We start from the raw sequence: 22,814 nt of genomic DNA on the forward strand, positions 1-22,814 counted from the left end.
CTTAGCTGAATTGGTAGCTCTACCCAGCAGGGACATGTGAATACTTTGAGAGGAACTAAGAAATTAAGAAATGAACAATGAATAGGATTTTCTTGGCACCACTGGGAAGTCTTGGCTTAAACTCAGTGTTTAAAACCAAATAAATTGGTTTTGTTGCTCAGTTCATGTTCTTTTTTTCCTCTTTAAAAATCATTCTAAGATTTTTGTTTTGTTTTGTCTTGTTTTTCTTGAGCCTTAGCAGGGAAATAAAATAATTTATTGAAAGAATAATATAGGTCTATCTTTAATGACACATAGCTAAATGTAAATGCATTTAGAAGTTTTACTATAGCATGTTGTTATCCCTATGTAAGGAAATAAACACACTCTGAACAATTAAACCCTAATAGAGGTCCCTAGATTTGCACGTGGAGTTACATTTTTTAATTAAATGCTTGAACTTCAGTTCCCAAGTGCTCAAAAAGCAAAAATACAGCACCATTCTTTGCTGAATTGGAAGGGGTAATGTCATGTCCTCACTTGTTCTAAAGAGGAAACTTGAGCACGAGGAAAATGTGACTCACATTTTGCCTTAGAATTTTTCCAAGAAGATAGGAGGCAGGTTGGTATTATCAAATAATAAAATTAAAAAAAGAAAAAACAACTAAGAAAATTCCACTTTCATTTCAAAATTGAAAACTCAATGCAAGAGGTGATTTATCTAAGGTACAGATGGGATGAAAATAGGAATCCTGTGGTTACTAGTGAGATTAGACTTGACTAAAAATCAACTGTAGCTACCAACAAAGAATCAATGAAGAACATATCTTAAATAGATGTGGCAAGAACTAAATAATAAACTAATGCTTTTAATTACTGTTACTCCATTGAGAACTGTATAAGGAAGGTGGAAACAGGAAGGGAATTAACATTTATTTTGTTCTAAGCACTCTGCTAGGCAATGTGTATGCATCTTTTCATTTAATTCTCATATTCAAATAAGAAAACTGAGGAACAGAACTTAAGTGATTTTGACTTTCCCTGCTTGGTTACAGTGCTAGTATGAAATTTCAAATTATCAGATTTCAAAGCTCAGGCTATTTTTACTATTTCATGCCGCTATCACTAGAAGAAAGAATGTTGGAAGTATTGTTTTTATGATCTAGAAATATACTTTCTCATCTAGAACACACAGGCTAGATTTGAATTGCAATCATAAATCAACCTTCTCAAGCAAAATTTATATTTCTGGATTCATAATCTTTCAATCATTCTGTCTCAGAACTCTATTTTTATCACTTTGCTTTCCCAAAACCATTTCTGACTTTAAGCTCAAGGCTTATGTTTCTTGGATACACAAGAGCTACTTAATACTCTGTGATTCTTTTATATTTTTTCCTGGGTAAAGTAATAATCAGAAAACTGTAAATGGCAACAGAGTACAAACATTATGAACATATATGGATTTTCAACTGTGTCCTTTGTACCTCACTAATTTTATTACATTGGTTTAAAAGGACTTCTACTTTACAAACTAGTTGGCTTAAATAGTCATTTGCAACTATAATTAGAAATGATCTTTAGAAAAGAAAGCCATCTAGGGGCTATCATTCAATGTTTATCTATGAATGTGATGTTCAGAAACATACTATATCTTAGGAGCTTCAATATCAATTAATTTGAGAATTATACATTACTGTTCATTTTTTATTGAAAAATCTAAGAATTTGCGATTCAGAAAAAAATGTTTCAAAGTCTTCTTTGGCATTGAATATCTCTTACTAAGTCATATTTTAACAGATTAAAATGTAAATGAACTGAAAAGTTACACTAAATCTCTCCTTGATTAAAATTTAAATTAGCTATTAAAGTTGACATAAAAGTGGCTCAGCAAATACAATTGTTTTAAATATTTTTTCCATATTTTATATTTAATAATCAACCAAATATAACAGAAGTCTCTACTCATTATAATACAATTAAATACATAAAACAACTAGATAGCTACTTAAATTATGATACTGATAATCTTCAGTAAAATCAGAGAGACGTTGATAACCTATATTGTGACCTCTGATGTATTTATTTTATATAAGTAAGTGATAGTTAGATTTTCTTAATTTTTAAGAGGCACTTGAGCCAAGACACTAGTTCTTAATTCACCCCTTTTCCCTGAGCACAAAAGGCCTGCGTTTGAAGCATGATACAATTTTAATTACAAAGATTTATCATTATGACATGTAATTTCTAAGTACAAGAAATGACAAAGAAATGCATAGATGTGAAGTTCAGCTACACATTCACTATGTGAACAATGATATCAATGATAGAGTCTGCTCCTTTCTTCATTTTTCTTCCCATGCTATGTAAAAGATATGTCTATAGGTATGTCAAGTACTACTTCATATCTTTTCCACTTTTGCTTTGCAAAACATACTACACACTAGTCTGAATAAGAACACAAAGCTCATGTCAAATTAGATATTTTATAAATATTTGAGGACTTTAGTTTACAATTGGATCACACATGAATTCTAGTGTTTATATTGTTTAATTTTCTTTGTACTGATAAATGAGAATGGATATCTAAATATATAGAGGGGCAAATAATTCTTAAAAATATTTTTAATTATTACCATCATATTTCTAGTATCTTGAATCAAATTATATTTTTGGAATAATATATTTGAAAGAGTACTGGACTAAGAATAAGACAAAAAAACTCATCTTGAATAAATTATTAATCCTCTCTGGGACACAGTTTCAAAAGGAGAGAAGGAGGAATTAGTCAATCTCTAAATTCCCTCTTAATACCACGAATTCTATGAATCTTTCCAACTTTGCATTTTTAGAGTAATAGATGAAGAGAATTTTATTGTTCTTTAATCCTAAATATGTACTAAATTTAAAGGTAGTACATTCTTTCTTGATTTATAGGTTTGAAACATATTTGTTTTAATAAAAAAGAGAGCTCAAAATAAAATAATATCAAATGTATTTACCTTTAGGACATATAAAAATTCAGGAACTAATTTCAGAGAGTTAGAGAGTTTGTAAACCTTAAAGCAATTACATGTCTTTTAATAATTTTAATGTGTTCTTCATCTTCTTGTCAAAAATAAGCCCCAGATATTATTATTCTTCATGAAGGGAATTGAGTCTAATAATTATTAAAGCCCAAAGAGATATTTCATAAAATTCTTCTGTACAGATGCACACAAAATATGTAGATATTTTAAGGAGACAAAAATCATTGTTATTACTCCAGCTACAGAAGAAAAGAATCATAAATATTTTATTTAAAATATAGAGTATAGATCAACTTAGCTGGTCTTCTTGTACTTAGACATTTCGAAATGGTACACATTCTTTACCAGTTGTCAAAATAAGGAATGACTTTAGTAGTTAGTATTCCAGTCCTTATATAAAAATTCAAAAAGTAGAAAGGCTATATCTATAATTAATATATGAGTAAAAATTATTATGGATTCATCTTTTTATAATATCTCCTAAAATGATAAAATATTATTTCTAAGAAATCAATAATGAAAGTAATCTCATAGACTTCAGATCTTTTTCAAGTCTACCATTTGACTTATATTGGTCCTCTTCCCTTCCACCTCATCCACAAAAAAGTCCTAAAAAATAGAAGTTAAAGTAACAAGATTTATTGAAGACAACACCCCTCAAGCAACAAAACACACATAAAATATAATTATTTATCTGTCCCTTTGTATTCTAGGGTTAATAAGGAAAAGGCCAGGAAGTCAATGCCCGACTAGGACACTTCAATCTGTTTTGTTATTATACTGTACCATTTTAATCTGCAATATCTGTAGAAATAAACCTAAATAGACTGATAAAACACTTTTCAGTTTCATAATAAATAATTTAATATACTTATACAATCTTTATCTCTTTTAGAATCATTTTATTTCCTAGGTAAAATATCTACCCTAAGCATAGTCTCATTAAAATAAAAGAGAAAAACTCCATTGAAGAAGTGACACCTAGACCACATGAATAATGTCATGCATCCTGGACTCATTCACACATAGCAGAGGATGACAAAAGTTTAGTGTTGCATGACCTCCATTCTCCTCAGAATCGCCACAGCATGTGATAAAGGGAAAATCTTGAATTATACTTCTTGTCTTGAAATCTGAACCCCATAAATTACTACATGACCTGTGGCATGTTACTTAATCTTTTAAATCTATTTTAAAGTAGTTTAGTTATCTTCAAAATAGAAATAATAACGGTAGCCTCCTATGATGATGAATTTTAGGTACAGACTACACTCCTCCTCTCCTGTCATTAGATACCAACTTCAGGTACCTGGTCTTTTGACTCCAGCAGCCCTCCTGGTTCTTTGGATTTTGGCCTCAGACTGAGAGTTACACCATCAGCTTCCCTAGTTCTGAGGCCTGTAGGCTTGAACAAAGCCATGCTACCAGCATCCTAGAGTCTTCAGTTTACACATGGCCTGTCTCAGTACTTCTCAGTCTCCATGCTTGTGTGAACAAATTCTACTAATAAATCCCCTCTTACCTATCTACCTATCTATCTGTCTATACTACTAGTTCTGTCTTTCTGGAGAACCCTGAGTAATATACTTACTTATTGGGGTTATTATAAGGATGAAGAGAGATAATGTTTGTAAACTACTTCTACATAGTGCATGCTTATTAATTATGGATGTTATCATTATTATTGTTAATAATGGTATATTCATCCTGGGTTTTATTATGTCATATAGACATAGTGCTTTCTAAACTTATTATGCTAAAAATGTAGCTGAAGTCATTAAAATCTAAGGCACAAAGCCTAGAAGAATTTTGGTTATTTGAATAATTTAAAAATTAATAGATTTTTTAATTGAATTCTTGTTAGGATATCACCAGATATATAATCCTACCCAATAGCATCCCACAGAACATCAAAGAAGAACATTTAAACAATTGTGGACACCATTAAAATTAAAATACATTCCTCTTTGTGTCAATAGTTGCCAGAATATTATGAGGCTGTCATTAAAAATAAAAGACCTATTAAAGTTTGAAGTCCCTATATTTCACATATAGGTTGAAAATCAAGAATGCTTTTTTTGATGTCAGCTTTTTCAACTACTAAGACCACAATAATCGAACATTTAATTTTCACCACAAAGCAAATGAAATCGAATAAAGGGAACGATCTTAGAAGTAAGACCAGTATTATGAATCATTTTTCTTCACCTTTTCCTATAAAAATGCTTCAAAATTGTTATGGCTATTATGATTCAATAATCAAAACAATTTGACTGGGCTTACAACAAAATTATAGTGGGAAGATATACAATATATTGTAACGATGGATAATGAAGTATTAGGGGGGAAAGAGGACAAACATTATGAAAGCTAGAATAATATAAAAATGTGTTATACTTCCAGGTAGACTGATAAAGACAGATCCTTTTTTCATACTGATGTACAGTAACAATCCTCAGATCCAGTTGATGCATATTATTAATAGAACAAACTTTAAGGGAAATTTTTCAAATAAGTGATTTTTTTTCTACCTTTGAACTATATTTTCATCTCTTTTGCCAGTAGAGTCAATAAATAAGCTAGGTTTCAGGGGGGAAACACAATAATTAAAATTTCCTGGTTAGTAACATTTATTATACCAAAAATTATTGGGCCATGAAAATTCTCATTTATCTATTTCCTGATAGATATAGATAAATGGAAAATTGCATTAATCACTTAAGAAACATTGGCCATTTTTATTGCAACCTGTTTTTTATATATTTCCACAGTACACAGTTTCACCATTACAATAGCAACTATTATGCTGTGATTCTAGGAAAATAAAAAGTTTTCTGAACTTCTATTCTCTTTACATGTTATTATATTACACTGATTCTAAAAGATAATTTTTTCATATTTAATATTTTTAAAATCCTGATTCATCTTACAATTTTTTACATTTATGTTGGGGCTTTTACTTTTTCTCTTTTTAATGTGGCCTATAGACAACAACAGAAATCTGTTCCTGAAAATGGATGGTGACTTAGATTTGTTAAAATATGGTAGATCTATTCGAGAAAAAATTTTATAGAATGGCTTCTTTTGTGTTATCTTGTTGTTAAATAAATGTTATTTTATGAAAAGAGACTTTTAACATGAACTGGGAAATCCTAAAGATATGGGCAGTGTCCATGCAAAAAATAAATTCTTAGCAGATGTTTCAGAACAGTTTCTCTATTATATAATCATATTCTCCTTGTACTTATTTCTTTCAATGAAGCCAATAAAAAATAGACTTTGGGACCTATTTATAACTAGATACTTATACTATGAAAACTGAAGATGAAAGTAAAAATTCTACTTTTAAAGGATGATATTTCTGACCAAAGGAAAACGTAAATCATAACAACTGGCAGCTTAAAGCATATTTAGAAGACTGCAAGCCATTCAGAACCCTGCTGACTCAAATATAAAATATAATTCATTCCTAAATCATAAATGACACATTTGATATTCTACAACTTGATGCTCTAAGTCTAACATGCTTTCAACAATTATAAAAATGGTCTGTTCCTATTGTTTTGTACTTTTTTTTTTACCAAAAGCATATTTCTCCTCAAATAATAATAAAGAGCATTTATTTCAGGAATTGCATTTAATGCTATGTTTGGAATTTATAATTCGACTTTCATAACCACCTTACAACTGAGGGTTCTCGCTATACTCATTGGAAGGTGAGAAAACTGAGGCTTAGAAAGTTGAACAACTTGCCTCAGAATAGGATTTGAATGGAGGAAGTCCAGATCCAGGGCCTGTGCTGTGCTTCTTCACTTTACTCTGCCTTTCAGTCCTCACCCACTGCACTGGATTCCATAAAACTTGCTGTCCTTTTAGTGTCGCCCCATTTAAAATGATTGCCACTAGCCAAATAAGGCTATTTAAATTTAAATTAATTTAAATTAGATAAAATTAAAAATTCATTTCCTCAGTCACAGCAGCTGCATTTCAAGTGTTCAATAGCCACATCTGACTACTGGTTATTCTTTTGTGAGGCACAATTTAATATTTCTATCATCACCAGAAAGTTCCGTTGGACACTGCTGTTTTAGAGAATAAAACAGATTAAAATGGAGGTTCTTGACTCCATAGACATGCTTGACTGTAAAAATAATAATAATAACTAGGGAAAAGACTTTTCCATTGCTTTCACATTGCAGCTAGAGAGTAAATATTTGTCAGAAATATAATATTTACTGAGAGAAGACAGGTATGTAAAGATAATTTAGAATAGCTCATATCTCAGCACAATGTCTTGAATATACAAGTAGAACAAAACTAATAAATATTTGAATTGGTATTACTTCCCAAAATAATCCTGAACTTTTTTACCAGTAAAATTGAGTCTATTAATAAATGTTTATGCATAATGGCTAAGAGTTTAGTAACCTTGATTTTTAAAAAGCTATAGTTGAATGGAAGTGGCTATAGAATGAGTTAATAGATGTTACTTTTAAATCAAATACAATATTTACAATATTCTTGGTTTGTGTCTTTGCTTGTATTTTATTGCCACTTTACCATCCTTGACATATTCAAGAATTATACAACATACAACAATCAAGTTTTCAAAATCCTTTCTAAAATAAAACCCTAAGACCATTGCTAATGTTTGGATTATTTATATTTACAGACAATTTAATATATAGATGACTATAGTGTTGCCTGGAGAAATTATCTTAAACATTATTTGGAAATGGCACAATACAAAGAAATGGGATATAGATGTCAATTCTAATACAAGGTATATCTTATGATCCATAATTCCTTAGGCCTGATTTTCTTAGATGCAAATTACAGTAAAGATATTTGCCAGGTCAGCACTGCAGTGTGTGCGTGAAACAAATAAAGAAAAGGAAACTGTAAAGTGTATAATATATGAATTCTATAACATATGAATTATAATTATCATGCATTTGGTAAACATTGGAAGAGAACAACATATAGCTCATTTCTGAACCTGACTAACTAAAGGTTTTAGGATCTGCCAAGCTTGGGGCTGCCCCCTCTAACTAAACTAGATATATTTATGTACTTTTTCATTGCAATAGAGGTGTCAGATTCCATGTACTAGTCATTCCTTCTAAAATACAGATTCAGTTTCTTCCCAAATATTATTCCTACTCTTTCTAGTCCTCTGCCAGAAAATCAGAAAGTGCAATGATCCACTGATTCTGGCACCAGCATTGCTATTCCTCCCTTGGTAACTGGGAATGGGTGCAGGGAATTTGTCAGTTCTTTACAGTTCAGTGTCTACAAGTCAGACAAAGCTAATGTCCTGGGGTGAGGGTGGGGAGGTGGATATTTTGATATATTTACTGCTTTCCTCAGGGTAAAATTATGGGCCCATGGTGATAACTAACCAGTTTCTCATGCTGTGTTTGGGACCCGGAGAAGCAAAGATTCTCATTAATTTTCTAAACACTACAAGCAAACACACATGCTTTCTCAATAGATATCAAATGAGCTTTAATAAATGGGTTTGTGGAACTTAAAGCTTTTCTTTCCTCTCTCTCTCTCTATATATATATATATGCTTCATCTCTTGTGGAAGGGAACATACAGATCTGAGTGTATTTTGGGAACAAGAAAGAATAACCACACAGAGTTAAAGTTCCAAGTAGAGAATTTTCCTGAGAGATTGCATCCCTAATTTTTTCTGAAAGATGCTATAGGGATTAAATAGAACGTCCTTCAGGGTCCCTGAAAGGGATATGAAACAAGGAGGCTGCACTTTATGGCCCGAGCAGATCATCTTGCCAGTCATGACTGAAGATATGTTAGCAGGAGAAGACTGATTTTACCCCCTGAAAACCCCACCTCATTACACCTTTAGGCTTATTTCTCCACAGACAGTCTCCTCTCTGATTAAGAAGAAATTCTCATTTCCTCATCATTCAGTTCCATAAATTTACTCATCATTTTTCTAAAGAATCAGTTCTCTGATCACATGTACCAGAAAAGTTTGCTGAAATGGCCATTATAACTCTCTGATCCCATAATTATAACATATCCTCTTTTCAAACATGTTTCTATCTACTTATATAAATACATCATCGTGGTTTTTCTTCTTCTAGGCAATACACACTGTATGCCATGACGAACAATATTCTTTAAAAACGATGAGTGTATCATTTCTAGAAATTGTGGACCCAATCTACAATTGACTCCTTCGTAACAATGTGCCACTCTTTTCACTGATTCTGTCTGACTCATGTAATCTTCATTATAGATTAGTTTTGATAGAATCATTTTCCAAGTAATTTATACTTAAGCTAGGAGTATTCTTGGAATAATTTTCTGCAAATATCACAATATGCTGAGTAGTTCTTCTAATGTAAATATTAGTAGTACCTTTGTCAACATTCCATTTAACAACAATCCCTGAACTAGCCCGGTTGAACCCACTCAAACATTAGTAAGACCTTTCACAGAGTAGTTGAAGAATGCTTAGCAACTCTAGTGTCAGAAAAAGAACTCAGAATTAAAATGTCTCTTGTGTAGGTCAAGACAAATGTCAGGGCCAATGAAGGTGAAACACGATGATGGAGATTTGAAATGAAAGGCCAGGACAACAGGTGCTTGGCACAAGACACTGAAAGACAGGAGAGAAGTGCTTGAGGTAATGAAGACCACACTCTTACTGGGAGTAGATAAAGACAAGCCTCAGGCTTCTTACTGTCCAAGAAACAGATCTTATACACAAAGTAGTTTCAAAGTAATAACAGAAGAAACACTGAAATTTGGAGCTTTTAAATTTATTTATTTATTTATTTATTTATTTATTTATTTATTTATTTATTTATTTATTTATTCATTTGGTCTAAACAGGTCACACCCAAAGCCCCAGTGAAGTAACAGGAATCTATTTGAATATGCAGAACAGATATCATAGTTTTCTCAGTGTGTTGACATAAAGTAAAGCTGAAAAGAAAACAGATAGAGGGAAAAAGAGCTAAGATTTCCTAAGCACACCTGGTGAAAAAGGTGCTGTAATTGACAAGTTCCCTGCCTTATTTCTTTAATGCCCATGACATTATGAGGTAGAATTTTCTTTACAATTTTCCAGATAAAGAATCTGAGTCTCAGAGAGACAACCAGACTATAAGTGGTAGACAAGGCATTTGAACAAAGATTTTTCTGATTTCACATCCATGCTCTTTGACATATACTGAGTCACTGAGAGGAGACCTGTCTGTTTAGACATTAAATTATTCATTTGACCATTACTGAATGTTGAGGAGTTCTGAGGAACTCAAACATGCAAAGATACTACATTACGTTAACGTACTATTTTAATTAATAACCTAGGCACATTTGAAGGCAGTCATTCAATTATAATGTTTAGATGCCACATCTTTTGAATTGTACATCATTCAGAGCTGTGTCCCCTGGACTAAGCATTTTATTTTCAGTCTACCAGAATCCAGCAAATTTCATATATTCTTTTCATTGGTATTGAGGACTCTCAAAACTAAGTTTAGTATTTTACTTTTTGTTCAAAATTTTTATTTGTCTAGACTTCAAATAATAATCAAGATGATTCTGTACATAGTTAACTGAACAATTATGATGTTCATAAAATATGAAATAAAAGCTAAAGCACATGAATGTATTCATCTGACAATTAGAGCATTTATCTAATTTTTAGAAAACCCAAATTGTATATTTGTATCATCACAAATTTCACCTACTCAAAAGAGATATTCTCATAATTATAAAGTAAAAATTTAAATATTTAAGGTAAAATATGGTATAATAATATACTTATATATGTATTAAATTTATACCTAGCTTATCATATCTATTTATTATAAATAAAATACAAATAGATAGGAACTTAAGTATTTCTCAAAGATTCCTTCATATCTATAGTATAACATAGAGATCAAATTGTATTGCCCACCATTAGTAGCAGATGAAATGATTTAATAAATTATAGAAGGCAGAAAATAATAGTGGCTTTTATGCCCCACATAATTTATTTTAGAGTTTGGCCATACTAGTAGAGACTAAATAAGTAGAGGTTTATACACTTAATTAAAGTTGTAAATATAATGTTAAATGCTGATTTGAATTTTAAATAGTAATGTTTGGTTAAGAAAAAGCTCATTAAAAAATCAGCAGGACATCATCATCGGGAATTATTAACAAGAACCACAGACACATGCAAGTGACCTTAACAGAGAATGTGATGTACTCCTCGCAAGCTACATACTCCTCTGATAGAGTAGTGACATTCCCAATGGCCCTGACATATATGATTATATGATATGCCTCAAGGCACACACTGATGCATGTATCCTCTCTCCTCTGACCAAAAAGAATGAGCCAATGTTAACAGGACGCCTAGAGGATATCAAGATAAGTTACTCACTTCCTTGTACATTGTCTGGCCTATTCTTAGTCTAGGGATCTGCCACTTCTCTCTTCTACCTCACTCTACCCATAACGGACCAGGGAAATGTGAGTGGAAGAAATAAAACAAGTTTTTCAGTTTAGCCAGAAAATATGTTTAAGTGTGTTTCTTGTCTTTGGGCACAACCAAAATGAAAATATCTAAGTAAGATCTGTAGTAATGTTTTTAGCTATGGAATAGCCTTTGGTCTGCAACAAGATAATTACTAAGAATTTTTAAGGTGAGAGTTAATTTATATATACCTAAGTAACATCCAACTATTAACCATTGTATACGACAGTCCTTATATAAACTGAATTTCTCTTTTACACAAAGATAAGAGTTTTCAAGAAGCAAATATGTTGTTCTAAAGCCATACTGATCTTTTACAAAGCACACAAAAATATACAGTGGGGCAAAGATACCCTATTCAATAAGTGGTGCTGGGAAAATTGGACAGCTACATGCAAAACATTTAAATGGATCCTATCTCTCACTATACACAACAATTAATTCAAGATGGGTTAAAGACTTAAATGCAAGACCCTAAACCATAAAAATTCTAGAAGAAAGCTTTAGGAAAAATATCTCTGGACATTGGCTTAGGCAAAGAATTTATGACTAAGATCCTAAAAGCAAATACAACAAAAACAAAAATAAATACATGGGACTGTTTTAAACTAAACAATCTCTGCACAGCAAAAGAAATAATGAACAGTGTAAATAGATAACCTACAGAATGGGAGAAAATATTCACAAACTATATGTCCAACAAAGGACTTATATCCAGAATCTATAAGGAACTCCAACAAGTCAGCAAGAAAACAAAACAAAAAACCACAAGTATCTCCATTTAAAAGTGGGCAAAAAACAAGAACTTTTTTCAAAAGAAAATATACAATGTCCAACAAACATATGAAAAAATGTTCAACATCACTAATCTTCATGGAAATGCAAATTAAAATCACAATGAGATACCACCTTACCCTTGTCAGAATAGCCTTTATTAGAAAGTCAAAAAGCATTTGATGTTGGCATGGATGTGGTGAAAAGGGAACACTTTTCACTGTTAGTGGGAATGTAATTTAGTACAACCTCTATGGAAAACAGTATGGACATTCCTCAAAGAATTAAAAGTAGATCTACCAGTTGATCTAGCAATCCCACTATTGGGTATCTACCCAAAGGAAAAGAAGTCATTATAAAAAAGATACATGTACTCATATGTTTATTGTAGCACAATATATAATTGCAAAGACATGGAACAAACCTAAGTACCTATCAACTGATGAGTAGATAAAGAAAATGTGTGTGGGAAGTACATATGTACACACACACACACACAGACACCATGGAATACTACTCACTCATAAAAAGAATAAAATAATGTATTTGCAGCAACTTGGATGGAACTGGATACCATTACCCTAAGTGAAGTACCTCAGGAAAGGAAAAGCAAATACCACACATACTTACTTGTAAGTGGGAGCTACATGATGGGTATACATGGTCATACAGAGTAGTATAATAAACTTCAGAGACTCAGAAAGGGAAGGTGGGTGGGGGTGAGGGATTAAAAATTACCTATCAGGTACAATGTACACAGTTCAGGTGACAGGTACACTAAAGGCCCTGACTTTACCACTATACAATTCACCCGCGTAACAAAAACCACTTTTACTCTCTAAATCTACTGAAATAAAAAAAAAGAAGAAGGCACACTGTTCTAATGTCAGACACCAAAAAAGATTTCAGTAGAAATACAAATACAAACATACACAAAAGACCCCCCAAAATCTTAATCTCAAAATTTTGTTATAACACTTTGTGTACTTCTGTTCCCCACAACTCCTACTTGTTATTTAGCTGTTTAAAGTGGTTAAAAATAAAATTATTATTGTTCTTGTAATGATTTATGATTATTCAAAGTTGGTATTGGGCAAAATGGTACAAATGGTTATTCCAGCATCTTCCTCATCTCGAAGCCATTTTATACTTGCATGTTTCCATGCTGGCTCTCAGTGTGCTGTTTTCATTCTCACCTCAACCAAGGGTGTATTTCTTGTCATTCAATCAAAACTTTATATGTTCTTGTCCCATGCCTTTTCTTCTCCCCACAAGATGATAGATAACTAAAAATTATTTGCATCAAATAAGTGTGAAGAGGTTAACTAGATATTGTGCTAACACTTCTTGGGAACATACCTTTAATTAATCAGAATAGTGTTTCTTAAACTTTAGTAATCACTAGAATCACTGAAAGGATACTTAAAACACACATTTAGGGCCCCATACCCAGAGTTTCTCATTCCATAGGTCTCAAGCAAGGCCTAAGAATTTGCATTTCTAACAAGTTCCCAGATGATGCTGATATTGCTGGTACTTTAAAAGAACTAAGATAAAAATTTAATATATACTATGGTAGGTTAGACAGTGAGGTATTTTATTAATCTGCAGAGTTTCTCTATTTCCCTTCATATTATACCAGGTAAATCTATAATTAAGCCCAGCCTGGTAGCCTTGTACTTAATAGAATACAAATTAAAAAAAAAATTATTGGCTTACTTTACATGACATATAAGCAAACAACATAAAACAAATATCTTTCCAAAGCACAAAGACAATCTTATATGAAGTGAATTATAATGTTGTTGCTTTAATCAGGTTACCCAGAACGTTTACCTCTTTAAGATATTACCACTGAGCAAATTTTATCCCACATTCCTCTTCATATGAATAATTAGGTATTTACTGTCCTTTCTTACATATTCTTGCATATATACATAATCAGGTTTGCTTGTAACTTCTGATTCTTACAATTGGGGTTACACTATCAATCAGATTATCTAAAGTTAGTACAATCATCCTAGACTATCTCTCTTATAGTATAATTCTAGCATATAATTGTCAATCACCTAATAAATTAAATATCAGGAAAATGCCCAAATTATCCCAATTTTCCACCATTTTTATTGTACTTTGTCTTAATTCATATTCAAAAAGAAATTAACTCTTGAACAAGTACAAATTTTTCTAAACAATCAACTCATTATCTTAATCATTTATTAATTACCCATTTCTATTACTGCACAAGAAAAATATCAAGTCTTTCCAGCAGAGCAAAAGGAATATTTTTGAAATAATAGTGCTATATTTTGGTATCACACAAGTTAAACATCTGTCACAATCATAAGTAATACATGATGTGAGCTCCCTCAGTAGATAAGGTATGTTTAAATGGGCTGTAATTTTGAATAAATAACTTTTTGAAAATATTCTGTAGTATTGATATTAAATGGAGAAATAATAATCTTTAAAGACTAATTTTCTTTGTGGAAAGATTCTTCGAGTAGCATATGTTATTTAATAACAACAGAATTCAAATATTATAAAAAGTTTGAAAATAGTTATTCTTTCTTATTTCTTTAATATAATCAGCATAAGATCATGAAGAAAACATAATGCCTCCTATCTAGGTTTTAACTAGATCAAATTAAAGTATTTTTAGATTCTTAATTTCCATCATTCCATTTTTCTCTACCCATTTCATTTCCAAGATTCTTTCTCCAATTATTATTTCCATGTAAGTAGCAGTTTAGTCAAAAAACCCATTCTTCAGTAAGAAAACTATGTTAAAAGAAAAAAATAAAAATGTTGATGAGGGAATCTATAAATTCTGACCAATTTGCATTTACCATCATTTCATCAATTCTATAGCAATCATGCCCAAAATAAATAACAATCAGTATTCCTTTTCTCATCCAAAATACCCCAATTTTATCTCACATGTCACTATGAAGTTATTTCTAACTTAAAAGTGTAAATTTTATATCCATTATAAATATAAGAAATGAATAATTTCAATAACCTGAAAACATTAATCTTGCTTTTTACTTAACATTATAAGACAATACCTCAAAAATGCTTAATTTTTCAATGTTGAGCACAAAAGTAAATCATGTGACCAAAACATTTATATCCTCCTAATATCTTGAAATTTAAAGAAAAGAATAATTAACACTGACTGAACTCAAAATACATATAAAATCACTGCATATTTCGATGTAAAATCTAAAGATTATATTAATTCAGGTTAAATTAATAGCATAAAGTCTGTAAACTCTCTTATCTCACTGTGAGGTAAAATTAATTACTAATCAGCACATTTTGATTACAGGTGTACAAGACAAAATTCATGATTAGAAACCTTACACCAAAAAGCCTTCCACCAGAGCTTTATCAACTATGAACTATATGAACCAAAAAGATATCAGTAGGATTGCAAGAACCAGTTGCAAAACAAATTCCTCCCAAGTGTTTTTTGCAGCAAGATGATAATTTTCGCTTGCTAGCACTATGTATATCCAACCTTTGAAGAAATCATTCTGATGATATTAAAGCATTCTGAGAATGAATTACTGATGGCATTTAGTGAGCTACTGAATAAGAGAAATAGAAATTAAATAAATTAAGTATGTTTTCCACAAACGAGGTGATTGTGCAGAAAACTAAAGATTAGTGGAACTAGATATATTGGCTTGGGTATTACTAAACTCTAAATAGAGTTACTGCATTACTGCAGCGATTTGATGATATGGTCCACTGTTCACCTGAAACCACCAAACATAGCATTCTTAAACCTGCTTCATATCTCAGTTTTCAGTCACTGATCATTTCCTTAGAGTGTACTTCTGTTCAGCTGAGATACAGTGTTATGGTATCCTTCACACTATACTTAAAAAAATCTATAAATAAAGGCAAGAACATCATAGGGCACAATTTCTCATAAAATGAACAAATAACAGATGTTTAAATGCTTTAGAGTATCCCTCAATATAACACATACTACAGTAACCACACATATACATATGTGTGTATATTACATTATGTTGATGATAAAACTATATTTGCTATTTTAGATATTTTCCTTACCTGTCAAATTCTTTAATCCCAGTTCTTGAAGTCCAAAGTTTCCATCTTTTCTGTAATTTAAAAATATTGCCAAGGCATATCGATCCTCATAAAGTTTTGTCCCACGAATAATGCGTAAATTCTCCAAAGGCAGGTAACGAAATTGATTAAGGGCCACTAACACGTAGCCTGTGACTTCTCGAATAGACTGAAATGACACAAACAATTGCCTGTGTTAAAAAATTAAAGTTAATCTGTCAGTATGCATATGCAATCATTTAGATAAAAATGAGGTATTTAACCCAAATGTCCACCTTTTAATTAATTTCTACATCATATTCTAAATAATTGGCTTGATAATACAAATCAAAAAGGGTTAGAATCTCATTTGAAGTATAAGTTGTATTTCTTTTAGAGTTATGAATGTACTGATAGTAAAATAATGGACTTTGTTTTATGAGATATTCTTCATATCTGACATAATGAATATAGTTAAAGGCATAAAGACCTTGTTCATTGGCAGACTACAATGAGGTAAGGACACATAACCATCAATCGAATTTTACATAAAAAAAAAAAAGCAAATTGTTAAGCTTATCACAAGTAAAACAAAACTGCATTAGTTTGTAGACTGTGGGGCAGATTTAAAACTGCTATATTGGTATTTAGTGCTCCATTTCTCAAAGAACATTTGCTCTGTATATGTCTGGAGAATACAAACATAAACAGTATGTATTAAAAACTGATTATTGTCTCTAAACTCATTACAACCAATTTTTTATTTTTATTGTCTACCATTTAAATTTCATTCTCTTTGAGTTGATTATATGAAATTTTGTGATATATTTTAAAGCAAAACAATATCATAAAAAAGGCTTTGAATTTCATCTAAAATTATAGTTTTTCAGTAAAAGGAACAATGCCATCATGACAGTTATGAACATACATATTAAAATAAAAACTAAAATATAAGAGTACTGAAGTATTTGATATTACTTTAATACCAATTTCATGTTATATTAAACTTTTTAATTTCAGATGTTCCAGGACTCAGTCCATGGCACTTTTTTCCCCTGTCTAGTTTCATTCCCTTGGTGATCTTACCCAGTTTCAAAGTTGATAATCTCTATACTCTCTCCTCTCACCTCAACTCCAGACTCATATCCAGCTGCCTACTCAACATCCTCATTTGGATATCTAATATGCTTTTCAGATATACCTAACAATAGCTGAACTCCTGTTTTTCTTCCCTCACTCCTACAGCAGCCTTCCTCATCTCAGTTTAGGTCAATTCATCTTTTCTGGTTGTCAGGCCAAAATTCTGGAGTCATCTTTTGATTTCACTCACATACGCCAACTGTGACTTTCCATCCTATTCTACTTTCAAAATGATCAGGAATTCAACCACTTCTTATGTCATTCATCGCTACCATGTGAACCACCATCATTCTTTATATAGATTATAGCAATAGGTCCCCCTGTGTCTACTCCTCGTCTATTATGGTAAATTCTCAATTAAGGCTAGCCCAGATTCTTTTAAAATATGAATCAAATCATGAGATTTCAATGCTTAAAACCCTGAAACATCTCCTAAGTCACTCAGAATAACAGACAGATCCCTTTTAATGAAGAGTCAAAATCTTTATCTATGCTTCCAGTGAGATAACCACTTGCCATATATGGCTACTAAGTAATTGAAATGTGTCTAGCATGAATTTAGATGTGTTGTGAGTGTAAAATACACTCTGGATTTTGAAGAGTATATGTTGAAATTATAACATCATAGATAAATAGAGTTATATAAAAATGTATTAGTGAAGTCAATGTCATCTGTTTCTTTTTACCTTCTTATTGTGGCTACACAAAAATTTTAAATTACATTTTCATGGCATTCATTATAATTCTGTTAAACAGCTCTGCACTAGATAATCTGGTCACCAGTTCTCTTTAAACTTCCCTTTTTAACTTTCCACTTTGCTCACTTTGTTCCAGTTATGCTGGTCTACTTGTTCTTCCAACATGCCAAGTGTGGTTCTACCTTAAGGTGTTCATTATACTTTTAACAGTCCCAGTTGCTCTCCCTCTTGTTGTCTTCTTGGCTAACTTCTTTACTGCCTTCAAGTTTTTACTAAAATCTCACCTGCTCAGTTGAGGCCAACACTGATTAACCTATATAGCACTGCAGCCCCACCCCACTTTTCCCTGTTCTAATTTTTATATTTTTCCAGCACTTACAAACTTCTCACATACTATATAATTTATATATTTATCACATTTAGTATTTATACTCTGTCTGTCTTTCTCCTTCCCAGAATATAGTTCTACAAGGTCAAGCACTTTGGTTTTCTCACTCATGTGTTCCAGAAAAGTACCAGTAAAAAATTAACAAGTATTTGTTAAGCACTCTGGCCCTTCTTTGGCCATACTCCTCACCATCAGGCAAAGTGTACGGAGTCAAGAATAACACCCGTCTGGAGTCTGCACTCCTCTCTTCTTCAAGAGAGATGCTTCAAGCCCTGCAATCCCAGAATTCCCTTCCCAAATGATCCCAAGCCCCCATCCAGGGCCTGTAACATCATCTTTCCCAGTTCTGTTCCCCATATAGCAGATGGTGCCACCAATGTGCATATATCTGGTCAGGATAGGTGGTCCAGGTGCAGATGTGTGAAGGGAAACTATACAGATCCTAGATGTGTGGGCTTCAGTGTTCATTAACTTGCATGCAAGATCTCTCACAATACAGGATAGAATCAGGTGGAGGAGAGGCTGCAGACTGGGGGCCATCTCTCTCTCCATGCCACCATATTCTTAAGGATGCCAAACATTCTAACTTTGCCCTTCATCCTCCATGATGTTATAGAGATATATGTCAAAGTGGAGGATACAACATAATGTTTGGTTTATAATAAATAATAAGACAAAAAATGGGGCTTCCATTTATACTTTTGCCCCCAGTCTCACAATTTGTAGGGATGAGCATGATGTCAATAATCACCTAAAAGAGTAGAATCCTAATGGAGTAAAAGTGGAGATGAAGAGGCAAGGAACATATTAAATTTCTCATGCCTGGCATCAAATTGTGAGCTCTGAGCCACTATGGACATTTCTGAGACACTGAATGCCTTAAAGCAAGGAGATAAATGCTTAGGACATTAGAAAAGTGTAGAAACATTAGCAGGATGTGCATTGTTTGTATACCACAATTTGTTTGAAACTGCACCTGCCTACAATAGTCTAGCTCTAGGGCTCTACAATTTCTTCTTCAAATAGTTCCAATGGTTGAATGGTTACCTTTTTGAGTTCTTGAAAGAGAGATTATAAACACGTTTTGACATCATATGATCTAAAAAGTAAAATACTTTTATTATAAAAATTTGTCATTTAACTTATACACAATAATTATTAAGTGGCCTAAGTCACAATGATGGCACTATGGCAAATATTGAAGATGGAGAATGTATAGTCCATCACTTGCCCACAGAATGTCATAACATCCATCAGTCCTAACAGACTCATGATTAGCTCCTACCCTACATAGGAACTGACTCATGGAGGAACCTATTAAATGGTGTTAGCGGAGAAAACACAGATGAATCATACTTAGGTAAAAAGCAAGAGATTTACAAGCAAAAAAAAGCAATGCCATTAGTAATTTTGCAGTGTTTATTAGTGGGAGAAATATTTCTAGCTATTAATCGATAAAAATGTGCCGCTTGGCATGGCTTTTGAATCACACATTAGCAGAAGCTACAAATAACCTGCAAATAACACGGGCTCTATTATGTGTGAAAAATTTGAGCCAAGAACAATGTTGAACACATAGAGAAGGAACAACTAATAGAGGAAGATTCAAGTGCCTTTATCTATAAGAAAAAGTAAGATAACTAAGAACAGCTTTGCACTCACATATTATTTAATATATTTATATTTGAATTGTGTTGTAAAATGTATACACTTCTTATTCCAGGTGTGTTAAATTATTCTTAGAAACATTTTTGTTCTCTTCATGGAAGCTCATCTTATTTCTTAAACCCTTTCTCCCACCCAGAGAAATACCGTAAAAAATAGGGGAAAAAAAGATGATAGCAAATCTCTCAATCCAAGATTTGCTGTTCCAACCTTTTATGTCTAGAAAGACTCATGGAACTACAACAATTTTTAAAGAATTATAGAAAATAAATATAAAATTCTTATATCTAAAAGCAACACACTGTATCTTGATTTTGGTCTCTGTTTTTCTCTGTTTTCTGATATTCATAGTCATTCTTTCAGGTACTTTTAAAACCTTTCCATGAACAAGTATCTTGAAACAACTCAAATGAAAACTCCACGCTAGAACATGAGCCACAAATGTGTACTTATTGCAAATAAAATTAGAGGAAACAATTTAATAATGGTAGCATTTCTTAATGCCAAAAAAGAGTCAATAATATGGTTTGAGGCAATATTGGCAGATCTGGGTAAAAAGTCAAGACATGTCCAGAAGTGTAAATTAAGTGTTACAATGTCTGATAAGGCCACAGGAACATGTCAGTTGTCCATTGTTCCTCTCCTTTCGGCCATCAGAAAGAATCTGAGTAGCACAGTATTTGAAACTTTTTCAGAACATTTATGAATTAAAAACAACTTTTAAATATATATACTTATTCATGAAAAAGTATAATGGTAAGAAATGTGGACCTGTCTGCCAAGCAAAGCTGGGCTCAAAACCTTGCCTTTTTGTACTTACTTTGTGGTAAGTACTAATAAGGTTGTTTAACCTCACTGGGCATCAGTCTATCCATCATGAAAAAAGACAGCAATACCTCTGTTATAAGCAGTTATAGGTTTAGAAGATATAAGAAAAGTGTCTGGCAAATAATGAGTATTTAATAGATGCTGAATATTACAGACAGTCACACAGATGCCTATGGACAATTTGAATTGAAAATAAAATAATTATAACATCATTACATAATGACCATTACTTTTAATATCTCTATTACGTAACCTTTATATATGCAATTTGCAATTTATTCCTCAATTTCAGAAAATAGTATCGTATACTTTTTGTATTAATATTACAGCCCTTAGTACAGAACTTGGCACTGAGCATTCAGTAATGACTCTGGAATGCAATGGAATTGGAAAGTGCAAAGCAATGCTTAAGGTCTTTTGGATATTATTTTCCATGGAAGATGATATTGTGAACTTTGAACAACACAATCATGATTTATACTCAAGGACCACGGTAGTAAATAGAAATCATCAAAATGCCCCAGCAAAGAGAAAATCCTAAATCTGGTTATGGCTCAGTAACAGTTTAGTTCCAGAAACTCTATTTTGTCAACCAAAGAGTAAATACCACACAAAGACATATTTTCCTCCTCCTGGTGTAAGCTTCTGCTCAGTAAAACTGATTGATTTCGATTGTCAATGTATGCCTCCATAGATGCTTTGTTCAAGTAGTAAGGACAAAAAATTATTAAAGCCTTAAATGCTTCAAAACCCATGCTTCTTCTAACCCAAGAATAATTTGTTTTGCTTATGATATTTTGATGATGGAAATCAAAAGATATGGAAAACGAAAGAAAGTGGTCAACTTCCCATACCATTTTAGCAATAAACCTAGAAAAAAAATTGTGATTTTTTTTCTAAATGACAAGAAATATAATCATTCCTCTTGTATAATATTTTAGGGAAAATGTGAAATCTGCAGTTATAAACTTCCCCAGGATTTCTTTTTTTTGGAGCTTGAGTCCATCCTTTGAAGCGAGTTACCACAAGAATGGAAAAACAAAGACCACATGCACTTGCTGTCAAATTGGTACTAATTGATCAACACTAAGGTGCTCACATGGTAGTAATATTCATCAGGTGCCAGGCAAGGAGAAGGGGAGAAGGAGTAAACTCACAACTAATGGATGCAGAATGCACTGTAGCACTGTATGGGGGAAGGGCATGCTAGTAGCCCTGGCTTGGGCAAGGCAAAGGCATTATATGTAACCAAAAGGTTTGTACCCTCATAATATTCTGAAATTAAAAAATAAATAAATAAACAAACCTCCCAGGATTTTCAATGGATTTCATTCAGTCAGATTAGATGAAATTGTACTAGTTCACTGGGTTATCCTTTGCTTCCACATCATTTTAGAAAAGTCAGTCTTTATTATTTTTAAATTTGTATTTCATTTCAAAACTCTTTTAAAAACTACACATTTTTTAAATTTGATACAAATCCCTTATTCTTTTCTTTTTAGTTGATTTTCTGTAATTGGTCCTTAGTGGAAAGAGGAAATAGTTCTTTAAATGTTCCTCCATCTACCTTAAGATTTAAGTGATTGCAGTACCGCACAATTCCTGAATATTTAATCGGTGTTTGGGAATGATTTATGCATATTAAAAGCAATTATACATCCTTGGCTAAGTATGTAAAAGTTTGTTTGCTAGATCTTTTTCCTACTCAAGTTATGCATCTA

At 32.1% G+C, this 22,814-nt stretch overlaps 1 protein-coding gene across 6 annotated transcripts in view; it reads right to left on the reverse strand.

Moving 5' to 3' along the window:
- ERBB4 (erb-b2 receptor tyrosine kinase 4) overlaps positions 1–22,814 on the reverse strand; it is a 1,053,313-nt gene that overhangs the window by 480,381 nt on the left and 550,118 nt on the right. For all 6 annotated transcript variants that reach the window (XM_020288223.2, XM_020288220.2, XM_020288224.2 and 3 more), the window contains exon 3: positions 16,378–16,564. In XM_020288223.2, the coding sequence (XP_020143812.1) occupies positions 16,378–16,564 (187 nt within the window). The remainder of the gene's footprint in view (positions 1–16,377; positions 16,565–22,814) is intronic.

Source organism: Microcebus murinus, chromosome 8 (assembly GCF_040939455.1).
Source record: "Microcebus murinus isolate Inina chromosome 8, M.murinus_Inina_mat1.0, whole genome shotgun sequence".
NCBI classification, from domain to species: domain Eukaryota; kingdom Metazoa; phylum Chordata; class Mammalia; order Primates; family Cheirogaleidae; genus Microcebus; species Microcebus murinus.